Source organism: Homarus americanus, unplaced genomic scaffold (genome assembly GCF_018991925.1).
Source record: "Homarus americanus isolate GMGI-L3 unplaced genomic scaffold, GMGI_Hamer_2.0 scaffold39675, whole genome shotgun sequence".
Lineage (NCBI taxonomy): Eukaryota > Metazoa > Arthropoda > Malacostraca > Decapoda > Nephropidae > Homarus > Homarus americanus.
Window position 1 is genome coordinate 19,298,275 of NW_024736071.1, and position 22,965 is coordinate 19,321,239.

Sequence of the window (22,965 nt, forward strand, 5' to 3'; positions counted from 1 at the left end):
AATGTAAAATTGCAAAAATATTCAAGACACCAACAAAATCGATGTTCACTCCACTGTAAACAAAGCCAAACTGACGCCTGGTGGGTGAGTCAAGCTGCTGATGGGCGCACAAAAAACTAGCTCCCTGTACATCATATAATATCAATATGTTAGCTAAATTTTAAAATGACATAATTTTAATATAAAAAATGCAAAAATATGAAAGAGCACAATTTTATTGATACAGTTGAGTCTGGATTTACACGGTTTTGGTTTACGCGGTGCCTTGCCAGAATTGAAATGCTTGATTTACGTGGTAAATTTTGTCATTTACGCGGGAAGCGGCGTGGGCAGGGTGCGCACAAGGTCGCCCAGTCATCAAAACATTACCGAGTTCTTCACCCGCCACCCACCACAGCCGGCCCAAGTCAGTGATAGTGAGGATATGGACTTTGAGGGGTTTGACAAAGAGGCCCTGCAAGCCGATTTGGTGGATAGTGATACAATTGATACAAGTGATACAGGTGAGGGCCAGTAATCTGCCCTCTGCCTCGGAACCAGCCTCCCATCCCCGTGTGCCCAGCCATCTTTTCTATTAACGTAAGTATTAAAAAACCTAATATTATTGATATTTCTCTTAATTATTAATTGTGTGTGCATACCATCATAAAATTAAGATGTTATTATGACTACAAGGTACGTATTGTGTAAGAAAAATTGGAGTTTGGGGGTCGGCCCAGTCTCTATTTCAATATATCCCATATGTTCTGTTATTTCATTTATGTGTTTCTCGTTTTACGTGGTACTCCGCGGGTTCAATTGACCGCGTAAATGAAGACCCAACTGTATATACTCCACTGGAAACAAATGTAAACGTAGAACAGACTAATGAATTGGCAGACTAGCCCATCAGCTGATCAGCTGATGCTCACAACAAAACGTGTTTGTCGTAAGGATTTCGTTAATCGAAGTTTTGTTCGTTAACCGAATTGAGGATCCTTATGGGAGGTAATTCGTTAACTGAAATTTCGTTAATCGAACTGTTCGTTAACCAAGGAACCACTGTAAAACATTGTCCTTAATTGTGGGTGTCGCTTTAAATCGACGTTCTACTGTATTAACGACAGCCTTACGAAAAACACACTTTGGTGCGCACATCAACTGATCGGCTAGTCCGCCAATACAGTAATCGGTTCCATGTTTACATTTGTTTCCAGTGGAGTAAATATCGATAAATTTGTGCTCTTGAATATTTTTGCATTTTATATATTAAAATTATTGGTCATTCTGAAATTGGATTAACATATTGATAATATATACAGTGCAGGGTACAGTTTTTGTGTACCCATTAGCTGATCGAATCTCCTGCCAACGCTTCTCAGTTTAACTTTGTTTACATTGGAGTAAACATCAAGTTTGTTGGTCTCTTGAATATTTTTTTCATTTTACATTACTGTAAATTTATTGGTTATTCTGAAATTTAGTTAACATATTGCTACCCTGTAATATACAGTGCAGAAATTATTAACCCCTAGGCCCCGGGTGATGTTCCAGAGCGTCCGCCTATTCCTGGCAATTTTTTTTGGGGAGTTGAATTTTTTTATTTATTCCTGGGGGGGGAGGCTACTGCCAGCAGTACCCTATCCCAGGGTTTAAAAGTTAATAAATACGAAGAAGACATTAGAACCAATGCACTCTGTAAAGAATATGTCATGTCATCATCGACTGTCTCTGCAATCAGCTGTTTGCGATGTAAACAATGTTTTTTATTTATTATTGTACAGTATACTGTACAGCACAGTACTGTACAGTAGTTTGTTTATATTTAATGTTTTGGTAATTATATTACTGATATTCAGTACTTTTTATGTATTTTTTCTGTGAGTTCGAACCAATTATCTAATATCCCATTGAAATAATAGATTCAGTTAATGACTGACTCTGAGGAACCAATTATGCTCGTTAATCGAGGGACCACTGTATTATAAATCGTTTCCACATGATTTTGATAAACAGAGAACTATAATGTTGCTTTTTATTTATGTTGTAGTATTTCAAATCTTCCACCTAAATGTAGGGTGGCTGGACCCAGGAGACCCCCCCCCCCCCACACACACACACACACACACACATACACCATTTGTTATCATTTCTTATGTCTGAGTGTTCTTAAGCTGTTTTTTGACCTTGCTGAATGAGCAAGTGACAATTTACTGCTCCTGCACTTGCTTCAGAACATAGGCTGCCCCCATGAGCAAGACAGGTTCTGCCAGGGAGTTGTGCATGCATTGATTCCGCTGATTAGTTAGTTGTTCTTCCCCTTGGTCATAAAATGGTATCTCATACTTCATTCCTTTGTATTTTGTAACTCCTAAATATAATGATTTCCTTGGAGAAGTTTAAAAAACCTGCTTAGAACTTTGCTTAATGTTAAGAGCAAGGATATGGAAATGGTGCCATAGTTCTTAATTTTTTCTTTCTTCTTTTCTAGGGTTTAATACATACTTTATTCTTGGGTTTGAAAGCAAGAAAGTCAGTGCTGACTTATTTGGAGGTACTGAAGAACAATACATATCTCATGAGCAGACAAAGGTTTGTACAGTAAAGTTTTGTTGTTGATAGCTACAGTTCCAAATGCATATACATTTGTTTAATAAATGATACAGTATTTGTCACAGAGCAAACACTAAAGCTTCTATAAGATGATTCCAGAGAATCAGTTCTAGGGACATTGACTTATAATGTAGAGAGTCATTGTATGTCATAGATATCTTGCAGTGAGTTTTACTTGTAAGATACCCATGAGTGTATTTTGAAAGAGATAAATGTGGATATTAAGGCTTTAGTATTGAAAGGGGATGAACTTTTGAAAATATTGTTAATAGGTGAGGAGAAGCATTATAGTCAGGGAATGAAATAGAGAAAAAATATTTTGGATTGTTCGGGTGTGAATGAGGCCAGCTCATCAATTTAGAGGTCAAGAGTTCGACCTCTTGGCCATGGCCATGCTTAGAGCAAGTGCTTGCTTTGATGTGAAACATGAGGATTACAATATGATAAATTAATTATAATGATTGCATTATAATAAATGAATAATAGGTGTAAGTTGTAGTGGTTACTGTTAATAATGAAAAGCAGGAGCAGGTCATTTGTTTCAGGGGCTTGATGTACACTCCCCACAAAAATGTCTCGGAACAGCTTGTCACGAGAGATTTCAGAATGAGCACTATGGCTCATGTCTTCTCAGAATGGTTGGTATGCCTGGTTGCAGAGTGACTCAGTATTTCATAATAATATATGTTGCTTGTATTTTTATAGCATTTGCAGGTGAAAATAAGTAATTTAATCTGCTATAACTCTTCCTCAGAGAGCATTGTTGAGATTTCTCGTTTGTTTTGTCAGTGTATGACCTTTAGAGTGTTCAAGAACTTTATGTGGTGAGTGAACTTTCCCAATTAGTCTGGGGCTTGGGACAAGTAGCCACACCTTGTATTCAGTTACTATGTTGAAAAGAAGCAAAAAAGAATAAACTCCTAGGGATTGTTTGTATAGTACAGTATAAAGTTAGTTTCTCTCTTACCACTGTTCATGTAATAGGTTAATTTACTTCCCTTTTGGGTCTGCATTTGGAGCTTCTTGTTGCTTCCATTTTCCTTTTATAGGTGGCTTTAGATACAACCCAAGCCTGGTATCAAGTTATAAATGAGGAATTGCCAAGCCCAGATAGGACAATTCACATTTCTTTCCTGAGATGAAATGGTATTGAGGTGATTGACTCAGGGATGGCACTTTGTAGCAGAGTTAAATGGGCATCATGAAATACGTGTGACAATGATTCACAGTCTTTAATAGGTACTCATTTTCACAGGTTTCTTTTATATGCTTGGGTATGAAGAGAAGGTAATTAAATTTTCAAATTAGTGTCTAGCATCAGTGTCAGCTATAAACTTGTCTGATATGAGATGAGTTACTTAATTCAAGCTTGAGATTTCGTGGTCAGCACCTAAATTTTTTTGTTTTTCTTTACAGGACAGCAAAAAAGCCTCAAGTTTACCTAACATACTTGACTGTGGAGCAGAAGCAGATGGAAATGGTAACATGAAAACTAAAACAGGAACTGATGGAACAAAAATCAGACGGTCTTTGGCTCCAATTGATCTACCCCGTCTAAGACTTCCCAAACTCTCCAGAAATACTGAGAAAGGTAGGGTGTCACATGTGTGATATTCTTGTACTTATTTGGTATTTTAGCATTTTTCCGTGGAAACTGCTTGGAGTTTTAATCTAATTCATGACCAACTACATTGTGACCATTTCATAGAGGACATTATTATTATTATTATTTTATTATTACACTGTATTATTATTTTTATTTATTTATTTATTATTTTTAGTCCTTCCTTTTCTTAACCCTTAGACCCTGGATGTCATAAGACCCGCCAACACACACACCCCCCTCCCCCACATCGGTATATTTTGGTAAAAAAAAAAAATAGAATAAAATAAATTGTCATCTTATAAATGGGTTGATCACTATAAGGAAAATACCTTAAAAAATGTACTGTACTTACATTCAACTTTCATTGTAGCATGGTTGGGGAGTTGTCTGGAATGTTGATGAGCAATATCGAATGATGTAAGATGTGTTGTTTGAAGTTACTGCGCACAGTCCACAGTGAGTGGGAAGTGATTTTGACATGCACTTGCAACACACAGTTCTTACATGAAGGCCCTTTTATATCATATTTCTATCTTATAGCTACTACGAAACACAAAATATTTTTATTTTCCTTAAAAGAACTATAAAATTGTGAACAGTAGGAATATTCAGGCAGCACAAAACTTTTTACTATTTTCAAATATATACACAATTTACATGTACTCCTACTGAATTATAACTTCTTGATTGTGTGGAAATCTTTGTAACATGGAATACATAAGGCAAGTCCACATTCCTTGCACTCTTCCCCAAGGAGCAACTCTTGATGAACAGCAATATTGTCAAACAAATGCCTTCGCTTGCACTTGGGTGTGTAGGATCGAGGTGGGTCATAAGAGAGGTCTAAGTACTGTATGTGCATTGTATGTGCATCCCTCACAATATCTAGTGGATAACTGACATTGGGGCACAAGTCTTGACACATACACATGACTTGATTTACCAGTTACACAAATATCCCATACAAGTATTTCCTCCTGCCTGAACATTCAAAATATGCAGCGAAAATAAAGAACGTTCAAGAACTCACCCGTGGTCACCTAGGCAAACATTCAGGAACGTCACCCTGAGGTTAAGGGTTAAATTTCTCTGCTGCTTCTTCAATACTATTTTCTTTAAGCACCAAGTCATCAACATACAACGGCTCCCTAAGTAGACCAGTCCTAAAATCTCATGATATTGCCTCCAGCGCCATGACGAACAGAAGGGGTCTCAAGACAGGTCCATGATGAACCCTTGCTGTCAACATAGATTCCTCACTTTCCACACCATTTATGTTCACAGCAGTTTTTGATCCTTCATATAATGCCACAACCTTTCAAACAAGGCACTCCTTGAACCCTTAGCTTTTTCATTGCCCACTTTCTACTTCACATGGTATATTTCACTTCCTCCCTAGATTTTTCTCATTAAGTTGCCTGGCCATAAATATTGCACCTATTGTCTTTTATCCTGGCATGAACTAAAAATATTTTGGAAACAATTTTATGAGGTAAGCTATGACAGATATTAAACCATGGCATCATCACTATCCCAGAATGCTTTAATTGGGCATTGTCTACTGATGGAGTAACATGAATAAACCAGAATACCAGATAAATGTTTTGGGGCACTGTTTTAGCAGAAGCAGAATGACATCAGACATAATCATTGTAGGAAAAGATCCCCAAAAAAAAAATGGAAGGCATTTCAATTTTAAGTTATTGAGTATTTCAATCTTACACTGGCTCTCAACATCCTTAGTTTAAGAGCAATTTACTTGTATATGTCCTTTCACATATACTGCACATCGCTAACAAATACATATAGGAAGAAATTTTTATTATACGTCAACTGTTTTACTGTACATATATTTTGTCTGCATCATCCACGGTTTTATTTTAAGTTTGTGTGTACCTGAATATGACATATATATACCTGTAGTGTTAAATGCATCTTGTATAATCTAAAAATAACCATAATAAGAAATGAAACTGCTCTACAAGTATTAAATTTCTAGCACGATTAACATGAAATTTGTGTTCCCAGAAAATGCTGTGTAGAGCAAACCCATTATAACATGAGGAGATAGAGAATATGTCAGGTGGGCCCCCAAAAGTCCCCACACACACACACACCAAAAACATTCCAAAACTAAACTTCAAAAACATCATACAGCTCTAAAGTAGCTCACTAATACAGGAATACCCTGGTTATCACAAAGGATGTTTACCAGTAAATGTGAAGAAAAAATAAAAGAAATGAAAAAATACTACTTTGCCAGTTAGCAATCATGTCTACATACAGGACATGGGAGACAGGAGTTACTAAGATCCATCACCGAGCAATCCCTTGGCCTCTTTCCTCCTCTCCTAATATAATTCATAATATATTTCTAAAATAAACAGTATTTCTCATAGAATTTATGATGTATGGACAATTTTTAGCTATAATTGTCCATGTGGGAATCGTCCAAATGTGAGAAAATTTTCTATCTGGGAATCATCTTAGTGGCATACAAGTGAACGTGGGCCCTTCGTGCCCGGTGAAAGTTTGAACGCTAGTGCTTGGCCAGCGCGCAACCGCTTTCCGGCTGACAGCGTACAGCGACAAAATGGTTAATTAATGCCTTCCTAAAGAAACCATCGACATGGGACCAGGTTTGTTCCACTCTACGAATTATTTGCGATTTTTCCACCAAGTTTGATGAAAAACGATTGTGCCGTTTCGGCTGCCCAGAACACACACTCACACGGCTATTCGTATAGTATATTAGATAATCTTGGGTTATGCTGCTATCATGTGAGAGGAGGTCACTAGTACAGGCATGACATTATGCGGTGCTGGCACTTTATAAGTTGAGATGCTTAGCTCCTTAAAGCAGATGTTTTTAGTAGATTTTTGAGATAAGGTTAATTATGTTGATGGAAATATAAATCTGAAAAATTTTGCAAGATTTTGAGTAAGTAAAATTTAGGCAATTTGTTATAAAAATGTATGTAAACTATTATTGCATCATGGATACCTGTACGTCTAACAACACCCTGGTGTTTATTACCCATGCGGCATGCGTGTTAGACGCTAGTGTTTTCCCTGGATTTATATACAGGAATACCTCGCTGTTTGCATTCCCGCTTATCCACAATTGACATTTTAGCACCCCTATTCAATACCGGTATTTGTAAAGCATTCCTCGCTTATTTGCAAAGAAAAATTACAGTACCCTACAGTAATATTTCAAACCGCGCAGGCTAGCCGCAGCTCTCATGTTCCACAGTAAGGCCCTCTTCACATGAGCGTATTTTTATCTGTGTGTTAGGACCTGTGCAGTTGAGAAAATAATGAAGTGCAATAGGACTATTCACACAGAGCACATGTGGGAGATGTTTGCCCCATTCCTGTACACTCCAAACTGCAGCATGAAGAACATGCCACGCATTCTAACTTTATATGCTAGTTTAAATGTTTACACACACACACACACATACACACACACTTGGCTTAGCTTGTTTAGGGATTACTGGCCACCTCACCTTTTGGCTATTTCGGCCGGAGCTGTTGTCTTCTTTCCTCTTTCTTACGCACTCACTGTCAAGGCCTGGGAATTAGGGATAGAAATCCCTTACCAGACTAATCAGGTTCTTAATAAAGGAAAGTCAAGGACCATGGTTTTCTGAGGAATAGCAAACAACCGTTTGAGATTGACATCTCTTTACTGTAAAAAATATAACACAAAACTCTGACACCACTCAACAAACATCAAGTAACAATTACGGGAGTCAAACTATTAAGGCAGTCAACAGTTAATGGAGTCAAACAATTAATGAAAGCAAACAATTAAAGGGAGCAAACAATTAATGGGAGTCAGCAATTAATAGAATCAAACAATTAATGGGAGTCAACAACTGATAGAATCAAACAATGAACAGATATTTCCTACGGCAGTGGCCCTGGGAGAAGGTTCTGGAACATGGTGATCCACACACATGGTAGGGAAGCGTCCATTCAACTCCACACTCGAGCGACGTCTTGAAATGGCAGGAGAACACCGGGGCTCAGACGGAATGAGATGAACTGACGGTCGTGGTATGTGGTAGTGGTAGATGACCAGAGAATTAACAGTCGATAAGTGAAGGTCTGGGGGGACAGCCCACCAGTCCAGGACCTATGATGAGATCACAGCCAGAATTTGACGAACAGTGGGGTAGCTAGATAGTGACTGTATGGCGGCTGGGGTGAATCTGCCGGTGACATGGGTAGCAGCTGCCGTTCTCACCTCTGTCCAACCACCCAAGTGTTAGTCGCACCAGCAAACAAGCGAGTAAGCAGCGGTAACAAGCAGGAAGATAGTTTCCGCCCTTACACTCACAGTGTTTTTTATATTGTTTTTATGATATTGTAGTTATTTTATTGGATTATATGGAGTGTACCTTACTGTATATAAACATATGTTGCTATTAGACAAAAATATGAAGAGCATGGGCGTGTATGTGTGGACATTGCATGTCGCCAAGTTAGTCTGTTCCTGTAACTACATCCCTCGACCCTTAGTTCTCCCCTTACTGGGCCAAGCTGTGTTATTGTTATTTTTAAACTCAGATTTTGGGTAGATACAGTATACATATTTTTTTTCTCTGTTACATGCACACAAAATCGTTAAAACAGAATGTGCAAAAAAAATAAACAATCATACGATTAAAAACATAGAGTACATTAGGTAAACATTTCTTATGTCCACGGGAGTTAGTGTGGGATCGTGGGAGGGGAATGGGGGAGCGGGAGGGGGTGCAGCGTCAGGGATCTCATCCTCCACCTACTGGCCAAGCTTTGTTATTGTTATTTTTCAACGTATATTTTTTAGTAAATATACTTGTTTTTAACACTGTTACATGCACACACAAAATCTTTCATACATAATGTGAAAAAAATAAAATAAATAAATAAATAAAAATATCATAAGGTCAAAAACATAAATGCCCATATTTTTAAACACTCAAGTCAGTAAGTCCAAAGAGAAATCCTGAACATGGGGTTACTTTTAGGTACCCCAACAAATAGATTTGACACAGCTGCTATTCAAGTAGGACAAATCCATTTGTCAGATAATGGTTTAAAAGTAACCCGATGTACGGGATTCCTCTTTGGACTTACTGTCCTCAATGATTAAATAATGAGCAAAAGGGAATAAGCATTTCTTAAGTGCACAGTAGTTAGGGCTTGGAATGTGGGAGGAGGAATTAGTGTTAGAGATCTCAGTTGTTCCAATCTCCCATGTGTAGTGAACTATTGCTGACTGGTAATGTGGAATTTTTTCCTTTTATTTTATTTATTAGTATTGTATAACTTTTATTTATTCCTCACATTTACTGGTACTACAGTATACAAGTGACCCTGGTCCATAATAGCCTCGGATAATGAGGAGTGCACAGAGATATTGTATATCGAAAAATACATGGTGAAAGTTGCAAGGTGGGAATGCATCCCCTCCCTATTTACATGAAATCTTAAGGGGAAAATTGACCCTGATATTCGTAAATTTGTTATTCGCAATGACTTAGAATGCATACTTTGTGATAACTGGGGTACTGTCTTCCTATACTGTACTGTACATTAGTGATAGCTAATTCTGGTGTAATGTCATTAAAGAAAAAAATATTCTGTTAACATTAGTTAAAGGAATGACTAGAAATTAAATTTAAAATAGAAATTAGAAATTAAAATGTTAAAAAACAATGGTTTAGTAGTTTTTAATATGTATGCTGTGTAAGTGCCTCGTCACATCACCTCCTGCCTCGTCACCTCACCCCTTGCCTCATCAGTTCACCTCACAATGTGTAGCATTTATTTATTACAGGTACTACTATATTATTTACTTTATTATTACAGTGTGTGCATTTAAAAAAATGTTTGTTTGCACAGTACAGTAATTGTAAGTACAGTAGAATATTTTGTGGCAGCAATTCATGGTAATTGAGTATGTTTGTTGCTTGGAATAATGAGGAACAATCTTTGGAACGATCTGAGTACAATGCAAAAACTGAACAGAAAGTGAACTAATAATCGAACACAAAAAATCTGAAATTGTTGAATTATATCAAAATATTCCGAACTTGGTTAATTCGGATTTTTCAGTAATTTGAGTGACCCAGAGCACATTTTTTGTCGAATGAAAGTATAGTGTATGAAGTAAAAACTTTTTTCCAATGATAGCCATAAATATCGCACTATATAAGATGATACCCGGAGTGATTTTAATATTGCACATTGCTCCTGTAGCTATAAGTGTTGCACAATTTTTATACTGTACATTTTTTTTAAGAATACAAAGGGGCTCTGCAGTGGCTAAATTGCCCTGGGCCCCGCACCCCCCTAGGGACGACCCTGGCTGTATACCTCATCACAGACATTTAAATCATGCAGGTGTCCCAATACAGTGGTCCCTCGGTTAACGAATTAATGCCTTCCATAAGAATCTTCATTTTGGTTAACGAACATAAATTCGGTTAACGAAATTCTTAGGAAAATGTTTCGACATGCTTTGGCATGCTCACCAGCTGGAAGATTAGTCCATCAATACAGAAATCGGTTCTAGGGCTTACATTCGTAAAAATTGGAGTAAATATCAAGAAGGTTGTACTATTCAATAATTTTCCAAGTTTTATATTAGAATTTTTAGTCATTTTAACACTTATTTAACATAATTGCGGTACAGGGAACTGGTGTGCCCATCAGCCACTTCACTCACCCACCAAGGCCTCAGCTTGTATCTCTGTTCAGTGGAGGAAACATCTTGCTTGTGGGTCTCTTGAACACAGAGTATTTTTACTTTTTTACAGTACAATTATTGGTCATTCTGAAATTTATTTAACATATTGACAATATGTAGTGCAGTGCAGTGTTGATTTAAAGAAAATAATCTTGAATTACACCTAGTGAAATTGAAATTTTATGGGTGAAATGACGGCATCAAGCATGGGGTAATTTCTCTTCCACCCCCACTTCCTTCTCTTCTCCCTTTTCCTCCACCCCCACTTCTAATTCCCATCATCAACCAGGAGCCTTGTACATACACACCTTAAAGTAAGTGTACTTTACTGCATTTTTTTTTTTACTCTGTATGTAATTTTCGGTGAGCTGGAACCAATTACCGAAAATCCCATTGAAACAATGGTTTCGGTTAACAAAATTTTTGGTTAACGAACGACCTTTTGGAACGAATTGTGTTCGTTAACCGAGGGACCACTGTACTGAAAAGTAAAAGTTTATAAAACCTTATTTTGTTCATATATAATGGAAGCTATTCATGTAAAGGGAAGTGGGAGGTAGTTTAATTTCACCATAATTCCCATATTATTAAGGTTCATATGGCACTGGGTTAATAAAACATCATGGTAAAATATTAAATATTTCCAGAAAAAATCCCACACTCGACCCCAGATGAATTATTGCATCATATTAAATTCCCAGTGCTCTATTTACATAGCATAAACAGTTGACTGTCCTCACATTCCCGTGTATTATAACCAGCGCTCTCCTTCTCTCATGCACCTCTGTTGTCAGTGTTCAAGGGGATTGGTGCTTAGTACAACATCTTTCTTCAAATACTTATTACCATATTTTACAGCAAAGACTCACGTTTTTGTCTGAAAATGGCTAAAAAAAATCAGCCTGCATTCTATATGTGAAAGTAAGGTCTCCCTTAAGCTAATGAATGCCCCAGTTGTTGTCTCCAGTAAGCTAAATCCTACCCAACCCAACTCCAGAAATACAATTTGTTTATTGCTTACTTAAACACATTTTTTTATTATTAATTAATTAAAAAATAATTATTGTAAATATAAAAGCTCTATCTATAACTAATGTACTGATGATGATAACCTGATACAGTTAATGTCTGTACAGCAGACACCCAATTCTTCAGAGGTAGCTAAGCAGTAACCATTTCTGAACTCTTACAAGCACTACAATCTATTAATGCCATACCTGCAACATGTATTTTTAAATCTACAAATACCTGATACAAATAAAGATTTACAGACAACTTTCTTTTCACATTTGTGTCTGTTAACATCGCTTGTGGCATTGTAGCCAGGTTAGACTCGTCAGTGTAACCACCAGGCTACTGGGCCAAGCTGTGAGGTATTGTGGTTGTTTTTCATCTCATTTTCGGGTAGATATACGTAACTTTCTTCATTAATATTTACTCAATTACATGCACACACCATCCTACAGACATAATGTGAAAAAAGTAAAAGAAATAATTGTCCTAAGGGGAAACATATGTGTAAGGTAGTAGGCAGCTATCAAACGGAGGTACTACTGCCTGGGAAGATATTGGAAGCAGAATGTGCGGTCTAATGGTAGACCCTGCTGCCATGTGGCATCACAAAAATTGTGACCAAGTCCCAGGTTGCTCATCTGACTTTCTGCCTCATTTACACACAATTGCAGGGTCCCAATTGTTTCTCTTACTTTGACAACACAACATATATAATGTATATCGTTTCTCACTCTTGATTTATATTTTTCGTTTTTGTATTTATTTATGGTTATTATTATTATTATTTTTATATTTATTATTTTGTTGTTAATTGTATTAATTATTATAATAATAACAGAAGTTATTATTATTATTATTATTATTATTATTATTATTATTATTATTATATTTTTGCCTCTCCAGGCCCTGATGTGGGTCAGTGACCTGTGCCCGGGTGGGCTGATCCACGTTAAAAAACAAAAACATGAAGGGAATATACATTTCTTTGCACACAAGTTAGCTGGCTCAGTGGCAGAGCGGGAGGAGGCGAGGTGTGTTGGGGGGAGAGCATTGTTAGGGAATCGGCGGAGGTAGCGTTACTATGGTGAACCAGGGAGTACAGTACATCCGGATAATTCGTGGATTTTTATTTTGCGGTCCTCTATTATTTGAGGATGACACCCTGGATGTGGTACCCAAGAATGTCTGCAGGTAGTTTTAAAGTTGCCGTCATTTTGGCGGCCGGAACAGGGAGACTTCTGTTCTAGGGACAGTAATTTACTTTACCTGTATTGTATATATGTGTGTGTGTAGACACATACACACAAAACATATACAAGTAAATAATAATAGGAAAATACTCTCACTAATGATCAGAAACAAATGTATATTAATAATGTTGAGTCTTCCCTCAAGTCCATTCCGTGCTTTCTTATTATTAAAGCACGGGAGATGAAGTAGACTTGAGGGATTACTCAACATTTTTTATATACATTTGTTTCTTATTATTTGTGAGAGTATTTTCCCGTTATTATTTACTTGTATGTGTTTTGTGTGTGTGTGTGTGTGTGTGTCTACACACACACACACATATATACAATGCAGGTAAAAGAAATAATTGTCCTTAGGGCAAGCACATAAAGGGAATATACATTTCTTTGTACATAAGTGAAAATGTATCTCCCCACAGAGAGCAAATGGCGACTGTGTTAAACTTTCATTTGGCCTTTATTTACTGGTTTGGCAGTACAGTTTTTTTTTTTAAACTTATTTATTGGTATTATTTTTATTTATTCCTTTCATTTACTGGTACTGTATATATTACCCTGTATTTTAAAACGATGGCTGCAGGAGGAAAATCCACACAATTTTTTTTTTCCTAAATGCTCCCTGCTAAAATGGGGGAGTGCATCTTATACTGTATGCCGTAAAATACGGTAAAATGATATTGTAGAGTATTTATTAGCACTTAGTAAATAATATTGTATGTAGTGTATTATATGTCTGCCTATACCCTGGTTTATTCGTTAACCAGTTGTCTAAGTGTACAGTATAAGTAGACAATTTTAACCATCATGCATCACTCAAAGGTAATAAATAACATTGTTATGAACACATCTCCATATCAAATACTTAACAGTATGTTTTAATAACCACATTGTAAGCTGATTTACTGAAACGTATCTCTCTAAGAATGCATCCTGAGCTTCCAAGGGGTATTGCTGTAAATGCATATACCCCTAATTACATTAATTTCATGGGGAAAATTCCTCTTTATCAAACGTTTCAGCATAAGTCACTTTTCTCTGGAACATATTCCAGACATATACAGTTGTGAGAACCCCACTACACCAAACTAATTTTATATTTTACTGTAAACTGAAATAACCCCTTTTCAAATGCTAAAGTTTTTTGTTTTGTTTTGTTTTTTCAGCGAAAGCAAAAACCACATCTCTACCGAAGATCAGCAGCAAAAATGATAATACTGTCAAGGTAAGTTGGAGCAGAAGCTTTAGTATGTTTCATTACTATAAATTGATTTAAGTTCTGTAGAATTTCTTACAGTCAGTTAATTAGCTACAGAACGTACATAAATAGAATCATATATAGAATGGAGTTTAGGTTGAATTTTATAAATTTTAGAACTGTAAAAGCATCAGTTTATCTAACAAGTAAGTGCTGAAATAAATATGGATTGATTATGGAATGTACTGAGTTTCTGTAGGACAATGAACAGCTCTTAATGTAATAATACAAATTTCACGATTGACCGATGCCTCTACAGTAAATGATTTTAGATTGTATTTTGCGGAGGAGGTTTCGGGAGGATTAAGATTAGCATCTACAAATGTAAGAAACTTCATAGGAGAATTGGTATAGCTTTTACATAGTGATTATTTTAGAGGACATACATAGAAGCAAATATGAATATGATACACAAGTTCAGAAATCTGTTTATTACAAGAGAGATTTTGAGTTATGGCTGGTCCTAAAATACTATTGTGGGAAAGGCATCAATAGGGTTGTTGAAAAGGAGAAAGGGCTGAAAATTGTCTCGATTGTATAAAATGAATATTGACTATTGTTAGAGCTCCAGCATTAGCTGTTATGGTGTTGGTGTATCTCCATGTGTAGTGGCAATGAAGTCATGGCTGAGTGCTAGTGTGATTTATAGATAGTCGGAAAGAGATGGGCAGAAGCATGATCATATGAGCTATATTAAGAGTTCTTGTAACATTGGATGTTCTTTCCATATAAGTTTGTCTCCTCTAGTTGTGATAGGATGCATTTGATATTCAAATACAGTCAACCCTCGTTTTACACGGTCCCACATTCTGCGTTTCCACGTTTACGCGGTACCCTGCCGAAACCGGAATGCTCACATTCCGCGGTGCGTGTACCCCTTTACGCGGAGAGCGGCTGGCGAGCCGCGCCATTTTTGGATCCAAACCTCCCACCATCTCTCCCGCCCTCTCCCGCCATCCGCCATGTTGTGTAAGCGGCGCGAGCAGGGTGCGCACAAGGTCGCCCAGTCATCAAAACATTACCGAGTTCTTCACCCGCCACCCACCACAGCCGGCCCAAGTCAGTGATAGTGATAATTATAGTGAGGATATGGACTTATATGGACTTTGAAGGGTTTGACAAAGAGGCCCTGCAAGCCTCTTTGGTGGATAGTGATACAATTGATACAAGTGATACAGGTGAGGGCCAATAATCTGCCCTCTGCCTTGGAACCAACCCCCCATCCCCGTGTGCCCAGTCATCTTTTCTACTAATGTAAGTGTTAAAAAACCTAATATTATTGATATTTCTCTTAATTATTAATTGTGTGTGCATACCATCATAAAATTAAGATAATATTTTTACTACAACATAGTTGTGTGTCGTCAAAAAGTGGAGTTTGGGGGTCGGCCCGGTCTCTATTTCAATTAATCCCATATGTTATGTTGTTCACTTTACGCGGTACCCTGTGGGTTGAATTAACCACGTAAAGTGAGGGTTGACTGTAGAGGGTAGGGGCTGGGACACTCAATTTTTGACAAAATGGAAGACATTAAAAAAATGACAACTGCTGGAAATTTTGCAAAAATGCCCTTAATGCCCCACCAATCACATTTCAGGATGAAATCATTCTGCCAAGTTCTAAAATAGATATGCTAGGTCTCACCATTTCCTCTAATATGTCATGGAAGCCACACATCCACAACATTGCTAAAACTGCCTCCCAAAAGCTGGGAATGCTGTACAGATGCCATAGCTACTTCAATCCTGAGCAGTTGCTTCAAGTTCATAAGGGATTCATTCGTCCTAACTTGGAGTACTGCTCTCATATCTGGGGTGGCTCTTCCTCTGTCCAACTGTTCGATAGGGTGGAATCAAAGGCATTTCGTCTTATTAACTCTCCTCCTTTAGTTGATAATCTTTCTTCCCTTTCTCTTCGCCGCAATGTTGCTTCACTCTCTCTCTCTTTTACAGGTACTTTAACGGGCAATGTTTGGTGGATTTGGCATCCTGTGTACTGCCGGCAAGACCGTGTGGGCTCGTAACACACGTCCTGCCCGCGGTGCCCACCTTTTCTCTGTGGATGTTGGTCACACTAGAATAACCCGTTATAGTACATCCTTCTTTCCTCACACAGCCAAACTGTGGAATGCTCTGCCTTCTTCTGTGTTTCCATACTCATACAATCTGTCTCACTTTAAAAAGCTGGTTTTCCGGCATCTTCGTGGTGTAGATTAATATAATCTTTTTCTCTTCTATTATTTTCTTTTTACTTTTATATTTTCGTCCCCTAGGCCCCATTGTGTGTCGATGACCTGTGGCCGGGTGGGCTATTTCCCGTAAAAAAAAAAAAAATAAATAAATGCTTTTGACATATATAAAGCAATAAGAAAAAAAAGATTCACCAGAATATATTATTGCACCCATAGAGTCAGATTTATAAGTACAGTAAGGAGATTGACATCATATGTGGAATGGGTACAGTAGAAAACCAAAATGTGTTGTCAGAGGTTAATCCATTTCTTTTGAGTTTACAGAAAAAATTATTTATTAAGCCACAGAGCCTTTTTATTTATTAAGGGAAAAATAGAGTCAGTACTAAACATTATGTTCCATTTAGTGCACTCTTAAATAATTGAATATGTGTACAGTCATCCCTTGGTTATCACGCCTAATTGGGACCGCGCCGAGTGCGTGATAACGTAAAACGCGATAAAGCAAATACAGAACCTATGGGATTTATTCTAATTGGTTCCAGGCACCCAAGACCCAACCCCAACTTTCCCATTTGACGACTGTAAAGTGGGTAGTCCACAAAACATGTAGGTATGCTTTCTTTATTTGAGTCCCTTGTCATAGGAGTCCGTTTTCTCTCGCTTCAGGACGCCTGAGTCCTCTGTTTTCTCTCAATCTTAGAGTGCACCCGAGACTTCGTTATTCCTTAGTAATGACACAGAATTTGAAATTGCAACCCCAATTGCAACAGGGGTTGCAATTGTTGAGGCAACTAGATATGTCTGATTACAGCAAATGTGTTATTATCAATTTGTAGGTGAAAGATTTTATCCTCAATAGATGTAGGTGAAGCAAGGGGGTAACATTACACCTGGAGGCAAATGCGTGATAACCAAATTCTCGGCCTGAAAAATGCACTATAACGGCAGGTGTGCAGATTTTGATGGAGGCGTGATAATGAAAATCGCGATAACCAAGTGCGCTATAACCAAGGGATGACTGTTTTGTAATTGATGATAGGTAAAGGATCCTAATAAATTTCTAATGACAATAACATTTCTACAGCCATATGTCGTTCGTGACTTGACTGGCACTGAGAGAGACCTTAATACCCTGAGTGGCTTTAGGAGAGACCTGGAGGGCTTGAGTGAGGGTGACTGCAACACCCCGATGACCCTAACCCCAACAATCAACACTGCACCCACAGTGATGATGCAAGCACCGATTCCCCCTCCACCTACACCTATTGCACCTCCCCTGCCTGACACCCCAGTGACTCCTCAAACACCCAGGGATGTATTACACAACTCGTGGGGAAGTGTTACTGGAAAGGACCCCAGGAAAGACTCTGGAATTCGCAGTAGAAGATCAAGCATACAAGCTCAGGTAATTAAGTGAAATACAATTATCAACATTTACTAAAATCTCTTCAATCTTCAGTTAGATTGTGCAATTCCTATTAAGTTGCTTAGACTTATTTTAGGCACAATTATTGGTAAATATTTTTTGTTCTTTGAGGTGGGGTATAAAAGCAATTATATAGAGTGCTCAAAGTTGTATGTATTAGTAGTACTGTAGTACAGAACAGGTTTACCTCTACAGTATTACCTCTCTATATTGAAATAATTGTTGAGCAGCCAGTTGGATATAAAGAGCTTTTTCTTATAAAACCAATCCAAAATGCTCTTCCAGCACCAAACTTTGTTTGATGTAAAGTAAAAGCCCAGAGTACTCGACTAATTAAGGCACAGTGACATCATTAATCAGATGGAATCTGTTATTCAGACACAGGAAGACACAGCTTTTCAAAACCACAACCAGCATATTACACTAACACAATTTAACTTATTTAAGCTCATAATAAATTAGTTCAACTAAATTATCATACTTATTATATACTTTCAGTGAATTCAGTTGTTTAAAGTGTTAATAGATGTAGGTAAGGTTCTAGATTTTATAAGTTATCAGCTGCAAAGATTTTTTTAAGGTGCTGAGTCCTGATGTACTTATATACTGTATGTGGTATGGATGGCCTTGCAAACTGCAAGATATTTTTTCAAATTTTAAAATATCTGTAATTTTTTTCCAAGATCCCTGTCATTATTCGGTTGTGTTGTTACTCAGGTGGTCCGGTACTCAGGGTTTTTACTGTACATAAAAAGTTAGGCATATTTAGTCAAGATAAATTGTCACATTACCAGAGTGTTTTCATTTAGAAATTATAGTTTGGTAACACAAGACTTTAAAAAACACTAAAAATTATACATAATCCATCAAAACATTCAATAACACAGATATTGTTCCAAAAGTAGTTCTGTATTATATAAACAGCTCCTTCCCTGGCTGGCTGGGTGGTGAGCTGTTTGCACTATGTAAACACAGCCAAATTTAATATGACACAATAAGCCATGGTAATTACCGGTAGTCCACAAAGTCGCAAATAGTTCACAGGAGTTAAGAGATGCACACACAAGGGCTGCAGCAGCTTGACCGGCTTGTAAACAAAGCAGCTGGGGCTGGCGTTCTTGTGCACTAAACGGCAATCTGGATTGCCGTCCAGATTTTTCTCAGTTAATCCATACTTTTTCCAGATTAAGTAAACCTACTCTGGAAATCACTTTTCCTGAAATTTGCTTAATACAGACTGGATCCACCCCCTCCCCCCTCCCATTAGTCCTGATTAAGAGGGTTTTACTTATTGAAGTCCAATTTATCACGGTTTTACTGTAATATTTTCTTTCTTATCAAGAACGGTATTGGGGTAGAGGTGGAAGTGATGAAGTAATTATTTATTTTATTTTATTTTTTTCAATTAATATTACTTTTTTTTCATGCCCCCTCCTCTCTTATGTAATCATATCAGGGATTTTCCCTCATGGAAGCCAGATGCCTTATCAGTGCTAATGGTACATTACCTGCCAAAAACTCACTTGCAAAGCCTCCCTAGAATCTCAAGTAAAGGCATAGATAACCTAGGGAAAATAAGTCCATATTTCACCTCCCCAGACATGCGCCCTCCTGGTTAGTTTGTTGTTTGAGCATCAGGCCTATCAACTGTCAGGGTCATTAAGCCAGTCGATGTCAAGCTACATCCATCAACCTTAACACCTTCCTCCCTATTGTGATGACTACCTGGTCCCATTGACTATTCGACACCTCCTGGTGGAGTGCCCCAGTCTCAGAGATCTTTGTCGTAAGCACCTCTCCCATTGCCGAGGGGGAGACGGGTTCTTACCGCCTCCCTTTGGTGCTGGGGGGGAGGGAGTGGGTAGCGTAAGTTTTATGTTATATGTTATTTATGTTTTTACCTTGCATTATTTGATCTTAGTCTTTTAAGTCTTTATTTTAATTCGGCAATATGTGACCTAAGCTGTTGCGGCGCCAGGGATGTAATTACAGTACCATAATCAATCAGTCTTCAAGTGTCAAGGATAATTCTAAGACCAAATATACTCTCACTACATATGTGGCCCTTGACTTGCGTCCTCCTACCTTACCCGGGTCCACCACCCCTAGCTCGCCCCCATCAATACCTCTCGCCTACCCTTGTGACCTGTCGTGTAGAAAGCCTTCAGCTCGTGGGTATGGTCGTAGGAAGGGTGGATGATTACTTTTGACAGCGATTGTCTAATACAGTACAGTCACTCCTCGACTTTCGACGGGGTTCCGGACTGATGACCAGGTCATACGTCAAAAAGGCGAAAATGATACATAGAAATTCTAAAATGGTTGCCTCTTTTTCTTTTCAGCACCACGAGAACTCTCACTTTTACGCTTGCCAGCCATTTTAAAGGGAATTACAAACAAAAATTTTGTCAGTACACAGCGCGATCACTAACGTCAGGACTCGAAAATATGTAATTTGAAAAATATTTTATACGACCACGGCGGTCGTATATCCTGATTGTCGTAAGTCGGGTATGTTGTAAGTCGAGGAGTATCTGTATATTGTAAATATATAAAATATTGTATTCTACTACTTTACTGTATATACAGTACTGTACCTATCAGCAGATGCTGTCATCTTGAGCCTACAGTAGGCATACAGTGTCCATTCTGCTGAGTGTACAGTACAGTTTACGTGAGTATAATCATTTTTTAAGTCTAAATACTTGCGATGAAGTGGGGTAAGAGATTAGTGGGTCGCATGTTACTGACTTGACCTGATGCTTAGTCAGGTTCTCCCATTGTATATAAACTCTTCTCTCGTATGTGGTGGCAGTGGGGGTGGGGGATTAGTGGTCTCATATTTCTGACCTTCTGATACAATGTCAGGTCACCAAATGTCGAAGTGAGGTATTAGTGACTCATGACCTGAAGGTATCTTGAATAAAGATGAAAGCTAAGGTGCTCCAGTGTTTCCCACTTAGTGAATGTACAGTACAGTATGTATAACTAAAAAAAAATTTTTTCTTAACACTATTCTTGGCTGATTGTGTCTTGGTATAGTAATGCATACTACTGCAGAACACAAGTTGTATGCAAAAACAATATCTAACGAGGGAACAACCTTCTACAATGGCAGCAGAATATGAATTAAGCAATGCAAGCAGCTAGGCGACACACGCGCCTGGCACGTGAGAACACATTTGAGCATGATGCAATCTCTCAGAACTCCCAGAAAACATATTCTTAGGCCCAGAACAGAGAGGTTTGGAGAAAGATTTTCTCAGGATTTTTAGGAAAATTTGTCTGATTTTCACCCTCAGAAACTCATTTACAGACCTGGAATGAAGAGCATTTTCCAGGGCCGATTTCATTTCTAGCTATTGGAGAAATCCAGGGATTGGTGATTCCTGCAAATGGGGAGATTACTATTTGTTTTATCTTTTACTTTCATGATATTTATAAAAATTTATTTAATTTTGTCTTTAAGGTGGAAAACATGTAATTACTCATTACAGTACATCTTAAGACAATGAACATTACATTAGTTCCAGTCAGTTAAATTGAATTGAATTGAAACAGTTTATTTAGCCAGAAAAACACAGATACAGAGTGGATAATGATAACAATATTAACATGGCTGAGCCAATTGAGAACCTGAGCTCTCTTTTAGGCACCTGATATATACTATACTGTACATTTATCTCAAGGAAGTATTATGTAACATTTAGTATCATCTGGAATAGTACAGTAGCATGGTGGCATGGTGGTAATAAGAATATCTCATAATGTTACCACGGTTATCACTTCAATATTTATTTTTTATTTATTTATTTTTTTTTATAGTATACAGTACATAAATTACAGTGGAATTGAAAAACATGAATATAATGGGGGAGCAGTGCAACAAGGGTTGTACAATAATAAGGTTGAACAAGAGGACGGAGCTGTCAGGATTATGTCAAGTTGGCAATTATGTTTATTGCAATGGTAATTACTTATATATTTACATGATAATTTCCTATAAAACAGTTTTGATTGTACAATAAAAGCAGGTACTGTAATTATAGTAGGTGTTACAAGAAATATTAAGACTTAGACAATAGATATTTTTTAAGAGGTGATTTAAAGGAGGGGAGCGTAGTCTTTGCTCGGATGGGTGGGGGTAAGTTGTTCCACACCTTCACACCATGATATTTTATGGAGATCTGGGACTGAGAGGAGCGCATGGGGGGTGGTCTTAGTAGCTCTGGGTGCCGTAAGTTGTATCTCTGATTATTCCAGAACTGGAAATATTTATTGTCAAGCAAGTAATTGATAGATTTGTAAACAAAGAGGGCACAGCAGTCGGTGTTAATATCTTCGAATTTTAAAATTTTCAATATAGCAAATTTTTCATTTGTGTGATCTGTTTTTTTTCAAGTAGGTCATTGTCCATACAACTCTCTTTTGTGCAGTAACCAGAGATTGTGTTTTTGAAGAGCCAGAGGCCCCCATAGTGTGTGACAGTGTATCGGGTGTTGGTAAACAAGATCATGATAGATTTCTTTCATTGCTGTGAGAGTGAGTGACTGTCGAGTGTATACATGATACCACACTGTTTATTGACTTTACTGTGAATGGCTTGTATGTGGTTTCTTCAGTTAAGTTTCTCATCAACAATAACTCCGAGGAATTTAGTATTTTGTTCGCATTTGAGGACTGTATTACCAAGGTACAAGGGGTCCAAGTACCTTGTATTTAACTGTCGGTAGTTTCAAGAATTAACGCAGTCATTTACTGAATATTCCTTGTAAAAAAATAAATTTTAAATTAATTATTTATAGGGGATAAGTATTATTATCAGTAAATATACCGATATGCATTACTGACCACCTCCACGGCTAAAAATAGCCCAATCTCG

The 22,965-nt window shown here is 37.6% G+C and overlaps 1 protein-coding gene across 5 annotated transcripts in view; it reads left to right on the forward strand.

Annotated features, from left to right (window-relative positions):
• The window catches only part of LOC121871881 (adenylate cyclase type 9-like), a 159,655-nt gene that overhangs the window by 36,304 nt on the left and 100,386 nt on the right, over positions 1 to 22,965 (forward strand). For all 5 annotated transcript variants that reach the window (XM_042374467.1, XM_042374463.1, XM_042374466.1 and 2 more), the window contains 4 exons: positions 2,471 to 2,571; positions 4,009 to 4,183; positions 14,371 to 14,429; positions 17,742 to 18,062. In XM_042374467.1, the coding sequence (XP_042230401.1) occupies positions 2,471 to 2,571; positions 4,009 to 4,183; positions 14,371 to 14,429; positions 17,742 to 18,062 (656 nt within the window). The remainder of the gene's footprint in view (positions 1 to 2,470; positions 2,572 to 4,008; positions 4,184 to 14,370; positions 14,430 to 17,741; positions 18,063 to 22,965) is intronic.